This window comes from Anolis carolinensis, chromosome 3 (genome assembly GCF_035594765.1).
Source record: "Anolis carolinensis isolate JA03-04 chromosome 3, rAnoCar3.1.pri, whole genome shotgun sequence".
Lineage (NCBI taxonomy): Eukaryota > Metazoa > Chordata > Lepidosauria > Squamata > Dactyloidae > Anolis > Anolis carolinensis.
In genome coordinates, this window is record NC_085843.1 from 9,429,234 (window position 1) to 9,441,878 (window position 12,645).

General features: G+C 41.0%; 2 protein-coding genes across 7 annotated transcripts in view; one reads left to right on the plus strand and one right to left on the minus strand.

The window, feature by feature from the left end:
- The window catches only part of myo7a (myosin VIIA), a 160,267-nt gene extending 155,917 nt beyond the window's left edge, over positions 1-4,350 (plus strand). For all 5 annotated transcript variants that reach the window (XM_062974492.1, XM_062974495.1, XM_062974493.1 and 2 more), the window contains 2 exons: positions 788-907; positions 1,994-4,350. In XM_062974492.1, the coding sequence (XP_062830562.1) occupies positions 788-907; positions 1,994-2,083 (210 nt within the window). In that variant the 3' untranslated portion in view covers positions 2,084-4,350. The remainder of the gene's footprint in view (positions 1-787; positions 908-1,993) is intronic.
- Positions 4,351-4,361: 11 nt separating this feature from the next.
- The window catches only part of gdpd4 (glycerophosphodiester phosphodiesterase domain containing 4), a 28,781-nt gene continuing 20,497 nt past the window's right edge, over positions 4,362-12,645 (minus strand). For both annotated transcript variants that reach the window (XM_062974498.1, XM_016996580.2), the window contains 3 exons: positions 10,285-10,367; positions 7,538-7,620; positions 4,362-6,516 (listed from right to left, as the gene is read on the minus strand). In XM_062974498.1, the coding sequence (XP_062830568.1) occupies positions 6,485-6,516; positions 7,538-7,620; positions 10,285-10,367 (198 nt within the window). In that variant the 3' untranslated portion in view covers positions 4,362-6,484. The remainder of the gene's footprint in view (positions 6,517-7,537; positions 7,621-10,284; positions 10,368-12,645) is intronic.

Consider the following 12,645-nt stretch of genomic DNA (forward strand, 5'->3'; position numbering starts at 1 on the left):
TTCATAAATACAGTAATTACTACATAGTATTACTGCGTATTGAACTACTTTTTCTGTCAAGTTTGTTGTATAACATGATGTTTTGGTGCTTAATTTGTAAAATCATAACCTAATTTGAAAGGTCCCAGGTTCAAACCCCGGGAGTGGCGGGAGCGGCCGCTGCTAGCTCCAGCTTCTGCAAACCTAGCAGTTAGAAAACATTCAAATGTGAGTAGATCAATAGGTGCCGCTCCGGCGGGAAGGTAACAGCGCTCCATGCAGTCATGCCGGCCACATGACCTTGGAGGTGTCTACGGACAACGCCGGCTCTTCGGCTTAGAAATGGAGATGAGCACCAACCCCCAGAGTCAGGCATGACTGGACTTAACATCAGGGGAAACCTTTACCTTTAACCTAATTTGATGTGTAATAGGATTTTCCTTAATCCCTCCTTATTATCCAACATATTCGCTTATCCAACGTTCTGCAGGCTTGTTAATGTTGGATAAGTGGACTTTACATGACCTGTACGAAGACTTGAGGATTCTGGATGAATGGATTTTAATCTTGGACATTCTTGGACATTCTTAAAATTTTATATAATGTGCTTTTATTTTGTAATGGTATCTGTTTTATATGAACTGTTGTTTTATATGAATTGTTGTTTTCACATTGTTTTTAGGCATTGAATTTTTGCCTATTTACTGTAAGCCGCTTTGAGTCTCCTCAGAGAGAAAGGCGGTGTAAAAGTGATGTAAATAAATAAATAAATAAGTGAGACTCTACTGTATTATTATTATTTCCCTAGGATATTCTCATCACTCACCCCTTCACAAAGATTTCCAACTGGAGCAGCGGCAACACCTACTTCCACATTACGATTGGCAACTTGGTACGAGGAAGCAAATTGCTTTGCGAGACGTCATTGGTAAGGGAGACATGCTGACTTCTCTTGTGGTTCACTAAGTCATGCATGGTCCAACTTCAGCCCTCCAGATGTTTTGGACTTCAACTCCCACAATTCCTAACCGCCTACCGGCGGTTAGGAATTGTGGGAGTTGAAGTCCAAAACACCTGGAGGGCTGAAGTTGGATGATGCCTGCACTAAGTCGATGGGTGTAATGTTATCTCTTTGTCATAGAATCATAGAATAGTAGAGTTGGAAGAGACCTCATGGGCCATCCAGTCCAACCCCCTGCCAAGAAGCAGGAAATCGCATTCAAAGCACCCCGACAGATGGCCATCCAGCCTCTGCTTAAAAGCCTCCAAAGAAGGAGCCTCCACCATGGCCTGGGGGAGAGAGTTCTACTGTCGAACAGCCCTTCTCACAGTGAGGAAGTTCTTCCTAATGTTCAGGTGGAATCTCCTTTCCTGTAGTTTGAAGCCATTGTTCCGTGTCCTAGTCTGCAGGGCTGACTCCTCCCTATGACTTCCCCTCACATATTTGTACATGGCTATCATGTCTCCTCTCAGCCTTCTCTTCTGCAGGCTAAACATGCCCAGTTCTTTAAGCCTCTCCTCATAGGGCTTGTTCTCCAGACCTTTGATCATTTTAGTTGCCCTCCTCTGGACGCTTTCCAGCTTGTCAACGTCTCCCTTCAACTGCGGTGCCCAGAATTGGACGCAGTATTCCAGGTGTGGTCTGACCAAGGCAGAAGAGAGCATGGGGAGCATGACTTCCCTGGATCTAGACGCTATTCCCCTATTGATGCAGGCCAGAATCCCATTGGCTTTCTTAGCAGCCGCATCACACTGCTGGCTCATGTTTAACTTGTTGTCCACAAGGACTCCAAGATGTTTTTCACATGTACTGCTGTCTAGCCAGGTGTCCCCTATTCTGTATCTTTGCATTCCATTTTTTCTGCCGAAGTGAAGTATCTTGCATTTGTCCCTGTTGAACTTCATTTTGTTAGTTTCGGCCCATCTCTCTAGTCTGTCAAGATCGTTTTGAATTCTGCTCCTTTCTTCTGGAGTGTTGGCTATCCCTCCCAGTTGTCCCTTTTCTTTTTGCCAGGGCTACAAGATGGATGATCTCTTGACCTCCTACATCAGCCAGATGCTGACGGCAATGAGCAAGCAACGGAGCGCCAAAGGCAGCAAGTGAACTGAGAGCGGCCACTGGCCAAAGGCTTTGGCACTGCTCTGCCAGCTGCGGGCGGTGGGCTACCCCTGCAGCTGGGGCAAGACCTTCTCCACCAACATGTGGAAGATGAGCCGGACTCCTTCGGAAAGCATGTCAGACTCCGACTCGGAGGACTGTGGACTGACCTCCCCTTCAAGTGAGGATGACTATCTCTGAGAGCCGCCTTTCATTTTTAACTCACACCTACACACTTATTCCTTTCTTGTTCTGGATTTGAGCCTCGGCGCTTCGTTCAGACTGCGGTACAGCAAAACTCCAGTGTGGTTATTATCATTTTTTATTTTTAATATGGAACCAAAACAACAGGAGTTGTCGTGGACCGAGAGTGGAAACGCTATGCACTGCTTCTGTTTGGGGTCTTTCGAATCAAAAGTATCAACAAAAGAGTTTCATGGACCAAGACACTGGGCTAAAAATAGGAGAATCTTCTGAGTTCGGAGATGCTTTTTGGAGGGGAAGAGAGAGAAAAAAACAGCATATTCCTTTTTTACATTCCTTTTTCAATTCCATTTAAAAATCCAAGGAAAAGTTGTACATTTCATACACAAAAGGAAAGAAAAAAAGTAATTGATCAAAAAGCATGGAACGTATATGGGTCACAAAGCTTAAATGTGCAATAGAGGACCTTGTTCAAGGAGGTTTGGTTTTGCAGTGTTTTATAAACATGTCTTACTCCTTTTATTTATTTAACATGGGGCGGAGAATGGTTTTTCTCAGCAGAGATAAAAGTGTGGAGACTGTTTCAAAGTTGAGGTGATGTTTGGTTTGGACAGATCTGTCTCCTCCTCCTGAGGGGAAGATAATAAAAAAGGTCTGATCAGGGGACTCATTTCTGAACAGGTAAGTTTAACATCATGTGCAAAGTTTCCCATCTTGGCTTTTGGGTTGAAAGGGAGGATGAGCGGTAGATTCTTCCAGTTTAGAATCTGTGCAGACCTATCATGCAGAAAATTGTGATAATTCACTAACTTAGCAAAAAGGCAGAATTATTGGGGAAAGGGGAAATTGCTGCTAAGGCATTGTATTTTTATTTAAATGGGCAAAGAACTATAAGCAGACATCCTTCAGATTTGTATCCCCAGTTATGGTTTCTGTCAAGTTTAGGAAGGAAGCAGGGAGAGGAATGAAAGTATTATAATTTGAGAAAGCAACCTTCCATTTGGTCCACAAGGCAGGGAAAGATTTGAGGCCTCCCTTTTAAATCAACCTTTGCTGATCTGTTCTAAAAAGAAGAGTGGAAAGGTAAAATGCTGTTCCAAGAAATATTTGGCCCTTTTGAATTGCGAAACTGGCATTTCCATTGTTTGGTCAACTTTCTGGAATTTTAAAGCCGAGGTAAGAAACTTCAGCATGGGCAATGTCCCCTGTACCAAGTTACAAAACTGCATTTTTGGCCAAAACCATCATAAAATGTACCCCAGGTGTGATCAGAAGTCTGACTTTGGTCTGCAATTCCTTTTTTAAAAACTGGTTTTGAAATATTTTCAGTGGGGTATTTTAAATGAATACTTCCTCACTAAGTATACAAGGAGATTCCCCCCCCCCCCTAATATTTTTAATATGATCTTTGAGGAAGGGAGGAGTAGCCACAAATAAAAGCCTGGAGACTGCATGCTGATCATAGACAGCAGTGCACTTTCCTCATCCTTCCTCCAAATCTGATTGCTGCTCATTTGGGGATCTGATGGCTGTGGAATATGTTTCAAGAAAGTTCAAAGGCACCATCCATTGGGAATGTCCCCTCCTGCAGTGAATGAAAGACACAGGTATGCAGTCGGAAACTTGCACACTTGACAGAACTCTTCATAGATTCACGAGTTTCCAAATCCAAGGCTTTTGGTTCATTATGGCTCTGGGAGACACTGACACACAAACATCCAAGCCCATATTTTGTTTCGAGGTGTCTTTCCTCAACTGGAATCACTCGACGAGGGAGTGAATCGGACCAGGTTTTCGACATAACCATAACTGTGCCACTTGTACCCTTTGGCTCATGCTGTGCAACTTCCTGGGTTGGCCTACACCCCAATATGTCTTACTGCATAAGTTTTTTGATGTGTGTCTTTTCTTGTTTTCAAAGTCATTTTTTTTGGGAAGGAGTGGATCCAGTCTATGTGTTGCGTTTTGTGTGTCTGCCTCTGTTTGTCGTGTTCATACATGAAAAGTGATACAGAATGGTTGTTGCGGTGGAACATTCCAATTAAAGCTAAACATTTTGAGAAAAAAAAGGAACGAGAACAAGGATATATTATTTTATAACATAAGCCAAAATCAAATATTATTGTACAGATATGCTTCCAGTATTGGGACTGAATTGTCATCTTACGCGTCATGAATTAATGCAACATCAGGGTTGGGTAACATAAATCTACACACACAAGAGTTACCCATTTGATTGTGCTATGCAGTCTTCGCACTGGATGGCAATGTTTCACAACTGAATGCACAACCAGATGGGTTTCCACATGCCCAGTAGCACCACAACATTGAACTGAAATGCAGATGTTGTTCTTCATTAGACAAATGGTCTGGCCCATTCTGCAGGGGAACTTCCAAATGCATAAGTGTATTCTGGCAACAGATGGATTGGGAAACAAACAAAAAGGTTTTTCTTAGCAGTCCTTAATATTTTCATCTTCAAAATATAAAAACTGCATTGCCAGGCCATGTAAGAGAACATTGGAAGAGCCATGATAGGAGATGCTATGAAATGCCTATCTGTGCCAAAACACTGCTCTCACTATGACCAATGAGATGTCCCCAAAAGGGCTACAGGAAGAAGTCCATCTTTTCGTAGTACTTTCCATGCTTCATACAAAGAAGGAACCATAATACTGTGCTGTTTCTTGTACTCACCCAGAAGGGCAACATGTTTCCAATACAGGAATCAATACTGACCTCATGTCCAGCTTGTGGGCCTCCCACAGACATTTGGTCAGTCATTGTGGAGGGGAAAGGATGGTGGACCATATAGGTGTTTGATCTAATCCATTTGGACTTCTCCTAAGTAAGACCTTGTCTTGAAGTCCTGAAGAGACTATTAAGGCTTCCTATTGAGGCTGGTCAAATCTAAGCTGGAATCCTGTTGGTAACATATATTCATGCAACTCAGGATTACAGATATACATTTTCGGATGTTGCATAAGGAGACATCCTATACTTCCTTACACATTATTCAAACAGATACACTCCCAAGGATGTTTTCTAGTCATGGAGACATTGCCAAAGCTGTTTACTGGCCAGAAACAGGCAACCAGACAGTATCCACCCCAACTGTAGTTCTGTAACTAAAGAAAGAAAGTTAGCACTATTGGCCTGGATCTTGAGCAACTCCATTGAAATAAGGTTGCCCCACAGATCTCCAGTGAGTGTCTGGAGATCCAGAAAAATGACATCAGCTTTCTTTCTTTCTTTGGTTATAGAATTGTACCTGGAAGCACCATTGTTTGGTCAGCTCCTCTTGGCAGCAGCACATGCAGAAGTCTGGAAATGTGCCTTCCAGAGGCAGAGGCAACATGTAACTATGGATGCCGGGTCTTCAATCCTGGTGTAGAATTGCAGCCATAGTCTTTAGTGGCTCTGACTTCTGGCTCAAGCTCTCAATATTTGGCTTTGGCCTTGACTCCTAGATCCTACAGTGACCCGATGTAGGATTGCGGGCATAATCTTTAGCAGCTCTGATTTCAGGTTTGAAATCTTGGTTTCAATGTTTGGCTCAAATCTTGGCTCCCGGACCCCACTGACATCACAGCATATGCTTGTCATTCTCTGATCCACAGAATATTTCTGTTTTCTAGATGCATTTCCTTTGCATTTCCATTTAAAGAATCCATTTTTAAAATTAAAAAGACAGTGTACAGGGGGATAATCCATACATGTCAAAGGATCAGCAGCAAGGGTTTTTTATCCACCAACCTCTGTAAACTTTCCTTTGAGACTCTTGTAGACTTTGCTTTTGACTCTCGTAGGGTATGGGAGCCTTCAGTTTATATGGGGCTGCTGACACTTTCCTAAAATCTGTTCCTGGCAAGTCTATTTCTGAAAGGCTAAAAACTGATTTCCTTTCAAGTAGAATCCAAAGAGCAGCCCAACGAGACCTTAGTCCATGATGCTGAGAAATATCAAGATAAAATCTATTTGCGTTGTCCAGCTAAAACCATCAGGGAATTCTCCATGCCTCTTAATCATGAAAGACAGGGATTCATTGATCTTCTGCTGAAAGTAGCCAGGAAAATCAGGCAGAGTCCATGAAAATCCATGCAGTTCCTCATCTCTCTCGACAAGTCCAAATGTATTTTTGGAGGGGCAGCTCATGGATAGGAAACAATCTTCTGTTTAGATGATGGGAATTTCCTTGCCAGTCTATATGGCTACCATTGTCATTGAATCAGGTTCTGTAACAAGGATGAAAAGTTGTTTTTTTACCTAGATCAAATACTGTGAACAATCAAATAACTTTCCTAAAACAGAGACAAGAAGATACAGTATAGTCTCGCTTATCCAACATAAACGGGCCGGCAGAACGTGAGATAAGTGAAAATGTTGGCTAATAAGGAGAGATCAAGGAAAAATCTATTAAACATCAAATTACATTATGATTCTACAAATTAAGCACCAAAACATCATGTTTTACAACAAATTGACAGAAAAAGCAGTTCAATACATGGTAACGTTTTGTATTAATTACTGTATTTACGAATTTAGCATCAAAACATCGCAATGTATTAAAAATGTTGACTACAAAAACATTGACTACTTAAAAGAAATGACTACAAATAAAGATAGAATTGCATAAAATGAACTTACAGTATCAACATTGTCAGAAGTTAAATTTGTAAAAAGTTCAGTCCTTGCTGCCTAAACAAAGAGCTGTGGATCTGGACAGGAGGCATACTGCGTTGGATAATCCAGATCATCAGATAAGTGAAGGTTGGATAAGTGAGACTCTACTGTATATTTAATTTCCTAGGAAATCCTACATTATTTATTCATTTTAAAAATTTATATAATCCTCCAGAAATTGAATTTTCCAGAAGTGGTATCACATACATATACAAATGAAATATAAAAATTGCAGAAAACTTTCAGGCCCCATCTACACTGCCATATAATCCAGTTTCTGAATTCAGGTTATCTGCTTTGAACTGGATTATATGGCAGTTTTATTATGCACATAACTAAAATGGTCTCCAGCAAGAAGAAAAAAACATTTCTAATACACCTCTAAGTTGCTTGCCTTAACTCCAGAGGCTGCGCATTCCAAAAGATAGAAAGGCAATGATGTGCAATGTTTTTTTTGATCAAAGCAGTGTTTGATACCATCAGAAGGGCCTCCTCCTAAGTTTGGACAACTATTAACCCCTTAGATTTGGCCCAGGAGAAAAATGGCACAACCACAGGGAAAATAGGACTCACCTCTTTCAAGTGAGCTGCTTGAATCTCTCCCAATAACCTTGTTTTTCCGACTCAGACAGCTATAGCGGCCCACCACTTTCCATCTGGAGGGAAAGGAAGAAGCCATTTTTCATGAAACCAGCAGATTTGTTGCCACTTCATTACAACTAAGCTCCCCTTATGTACAATATAAGTAATGTAATACGAGAGTACTTTGTGGAACTATCATAAGGATTTCTCAAAAAAAATCTAGTACGAGAATTGGGAATACTTAAAATCTACTACGAAGGTTATCCAGAAAGTAGATTACGTTTTGGAATTAAAAATGAACAAAGTATAGGAGAAAACATTTACCATATCAGTTGAAAGCCACACCCAATTACCACTTATCATAGCGATGAATGAGCTTGGCAACTCCTTTCCCACAAAACTCTGCTGCTTGCGTCCTCAACCAGCCAGCCACCCCTTCCCGCAGCTGTGCATCATCGCCAAAACGCTGCATTGAGGACGCAAGTGGCAGAGTTTTGTGGGGAAGGAGTTGCCAAGCTCATTCATCGTTATGATAAGTGCCTAGGTTTGAATGGCAACTATGTTGAGAAGGAGTATTTGGGTGTGGCTTTCAACTTCATATGGTAAATGTTTTCTCCTATACTTTGTTCATTTTAAATTCCAAAACATAATCTACTTTCTGGATAACCCTCGTATATCCATTAGGCTTGTGTGCTGATTTCGTTTCCTCTGGTTCCTTCAGTACCTTTGGTACTTTGAGAGCTTGTAACGGTAAGGGTCCTAGATTCCTTCTAGCACAGAGTTTAGCTGTTTAAGGAGCAAACTCGATTGGGGGTGCTACTACAGTGGAGAAAAGGAATCAATACGTTCAGATGAGTACTGAGGTATAATGACAGTTTCTATATGAATCTGGGGAGGATAGTTTTTAAAAGGACAACAAATAGAAATCTGAGGATGCCACCAGGCCTTCAGGGGCCACACAATCCTAAACAGCAGCTAAAGCATGGGTGGCTAGTTTATTGGCTAGCTAGTGAAAATCCATAATAGGCACATTCACATAAATATGTGGTGGCACATTGTAATATTTGGGTCCAGATTCTATTTGTAGTCTGGATGCACACACCTATATGTGGTGAGAGGGATGTAAATGAAAGAGCTACAGAAACAAAGACAGAGGATAAATTAAGACTTCCTTTTAGATTATCCTAATACCAGTCAACAGAAGGGATGCTGAAGGAGAAGATGAATAGATGTGGATAAAGGACAGGAAGGAAGGAAGCTAGGCAAGACCACCACATTCTCCTTCACTTCACCACCACCACCACCTCCCTTTCCCAGTGTTCAATGACTATGGACCTCATCATATTGAGAAATACTCCATTTCTGAGAATCTTTGAAAACGATTCCTAAGAAGTCCTATCACATGAAGCTTGCTCCATTCCATCAGTAATCCGTGGGAATCCATCTGTGAAGTGTCTCAGAAATGGAGTAATTGCACACAGGATTCTAATCGTGATTTTTTTATTTACTACAATTTCTTCCATTGCTGAAGCGTTGTCTTTACATGGATTGGAAAATCAGTATGCATCCTGTCAGCTGAAATGTCGCGAGAATGGCAGTTTGATACTTCCAGGCTGCATCACTGCACAATATTAGATTCATATATTTTTAAGTGACATAGGGAGGCATTCAAATGTATTGGGAGAAGCCAATAATCCTAGTAATCAGATGTGATGGGGTCAGTATGCATCCCGTCTAAATACAGTATGCATCCAGTCCTAAAAGAATACAGGATGCATGCTGATTAAAATGGAATATTTCTAAATGTGATAAGGTCCTTGGTCCTGAAAGGCATTCATTTTTCATAAGCGCTCCTACAGACCTGAGTTTAAATTTCGTTATAAGTTCCCAGATGGAGCAAATATACAAGACAGAATGCTATTAGTGACCTTACTGTTGTTTCTACATGACACATACACACTTGTAAACTAAGGTTATGCATGATAGAGTTCTACCTGGTTCATGATATTTATCTTAGAAACTCCATTCTAAGATAGGAAAGTTATCTCGGGGAGCTATTCAAACATTATTACATTGGATATACTCCATTTCTGAGACTCTTTGAATGCGATTCCAAACAGGTCCTATCACAGGACATTTGTCCCATTCCGTCACTAATCTATTGAAAAAAGAGTGATGCGGTGAGATATTTGAATGGATTGGGATGAGCCAGCCTTCTATGGTATGATGAGTCAAAGCTCAGTATTTTCAAAATGTAAGAATCGGCTATGATGGGTCAGTATGCATCCCGTCTTAATACAGTATGTACCCAGTCCTAAAACAATACGGGAGGCATACAGATATAAACAGAGTATATCCCAATGTGATAAGGTGTGAAGACAGCTGCCTCTTGAGTCCTCTCTCGATAGCTTCAACTTTTGTATATCTTCCAACAATCCCAGTTTCCCTCTCCTATTCTCAGTTGTTGCAAACTGAGTTCAAATTGTCAACAATTGCTCCTAGTCTGTGTCTTCTTCTTCCTTTATATCTTTTGTCATTCCATCCACACTCTCCGTTGCTTGGCCACGTGTGTCCAGGCTTCTGTAAAGTGTTGCGAGGCATGCTTTTGCCATGCTGGACAAATGCTATTTAAAAATATATGATTATCTGTCTTTATAAATAGCCCTCCAAAGTTCTTGTCCTATTATATATCTCCACCCTGAGGACCATGAACACCCCTATCAAACAGAGGAAATTACCGAAGGAGACCAAAGATGAAACTGATGAGAAAAGTAGCCACCACATCTATTATGACCCACATCGTCCTGTATTCTTGGGGTGTCTGTAACAGAACAGTAGAAAAATTATAGTTATCATAATTGTACATTGCTGCATGACAAGGGATTGGACAAAAGAACCTCCAGCATTTTTGCTGGTCATGGGGCCTCTGTGTGCCAAGCTTGGTCCAATTCCATCTTTTGTGGAGTTCAGAGTGCTTATTGATTGCAGGTGAACTATAAATCCCAGTACCTACAACTCCAAAGTGTCCAGGCCAATTCCCGTCAAAACCCACCAGTATTCAAATTTGGGCACATTGGGTATGCATGCCAGGTTTGGTCCACATCCATTGTGTTTGGGTTCATATTGGCTCTGGATGTAGGTGAACTACAGCTCCTATACATTCCCCCAAAGACTGCCAGCATTTTTCTTGGTCATGGGAGTTCTGTGTGCCAAGTTAGTTCCAAGTCCATCATTGGTGGAGTTCAGAGTGCTCTTAGATTGCAGGTGAACTATACATCCCAGTACCTACAATTCCTATAAATCATGATGAATTCTCCCAAAACCCCTCCAGTATGTTCAATTGCTGATCAATTCCTCTGTTTACTGTGTGCCATAGAAAAGGAAAGGAAAGGGTTATGGGAGAGGCAGTAGGTGGGTTCATGCAAATTCCACACCAATTGAGAGAGTCAGAAACACTGGGATGTCTGGTCAATGGTCTATAGAGGCCACCATTTGGTTAACCATCATAACATTGTGGTTACACATCCACTTCCATAGCTCCAGTAACTCATTGACCCAACTCACCTTGAGCAAACTCCACCACTCAAAATGGTGCACAACAGTCCTAGCAAAGATCAAGAAACTGGGCTATGATAGCGACTACTTAAATATGCTTTCACAGAGACTTTTACCCTTATTAAAGAGAGGCTGCTAGCAATGGATCACCAACAACTGCAGAACTTGGGCAATAAATCTTGTTCGCCAACGAACTTGGCAATTCCATTCACTCAGGGAAATCCCGCTTTTTATATTACAGTGCTTACTAATACTATATAAAGGAGAGCCTATATGCTGGCCAGATTCAACATTATGCCATCCCTGCTTCATAAAGGAAGGCTCAACGGACTACCGAGCAACAAGAGGCTCTGTCTCTGCAACTCAGGACAGCTGGACTCCATCCCACATATTCTTCTCCACTGCCCACTCTACCAGGAACTAAGTTCAAACTTGCTACTGCAAGCTATAGATTCTATGAAACGCCAATCAGAGCCAGACAAAGTAATTATGCTTTTAAATTCCCAAGATTTTAACTGCTGCCTCACAGTGGCAAGGTTTCTAAATGAAGTCTGCAAACTGAATGTTTGACAAACGTGAAGTTTTTCTATTGTTTTTCTATTGTATAATATACTCTGCATTTTACACTGTCTTGATATACATATATGCCAATAAAGACTTATTGAAATAAAATTATTATTATTATTATTATTATTATTATTATTATTATTATTATTATTATTATTAAATCCATACAAACATCCCTGGACAAAGTAAGCCAGGTAACACAAGTAGTGCCATAAGAAACTCTCATCACAATTCAGGGCCCCTGTTGATGGACAGAAACATCATTATCAATTGCAATCAAACAATCTATCTCCCATCTCCTTTTGACATTCCTTTGTTCTACAATGGACATGTTATGATCAATATCTCAAGAAACGGAATTCTACTCTCTCTGCTTTTTGAAAATAACTATTTCTGATATTTGTGTCCAAGAGGGTGTCTGAAAACTGCCTATAAACCCATATTAACATAATGGGAACTTAGGTTATTTGTGGCATAGTGGTTTGAGAGTTAGACTACAACTCTGGAGACAAGTGTTGGCATCCCCTCTCAAACAGGAAGGCTAATGGGGTACCATCCCATCTTCTAAGAAAAGTAAAAGCAAGCCTAGTTTCCAGCAGACCTCACAACCTCTAAGGATGCCTGCCATAGATGTGGGCGAAATGTCAGGAGAGTATGCTTCTGGAACATGGCCATACAGCCCAAAAACTCATAGCAACCCAGTAAAAGCAAACCCCTTCTGAACAAATATCTCAAAGAAAAGCTCATTATAGGTTTGCTTTAGGGTCACCATAAGTTAGAAACGACTTGAAGGTACACAACAACAAGTTAGGTGCCTTCATTGTTCCTGACTCATTGCTACGACTAAGGCAAAGCCATCGTAAAGTTTTCCATGCTAGTTAAAGCCATAATTTATTTATTTATTTATTTACAGTATTTATATTCCGCCCTTCTCACCCCGAAGGGGACTCAGGGCGGATCACATTACACATATAAGG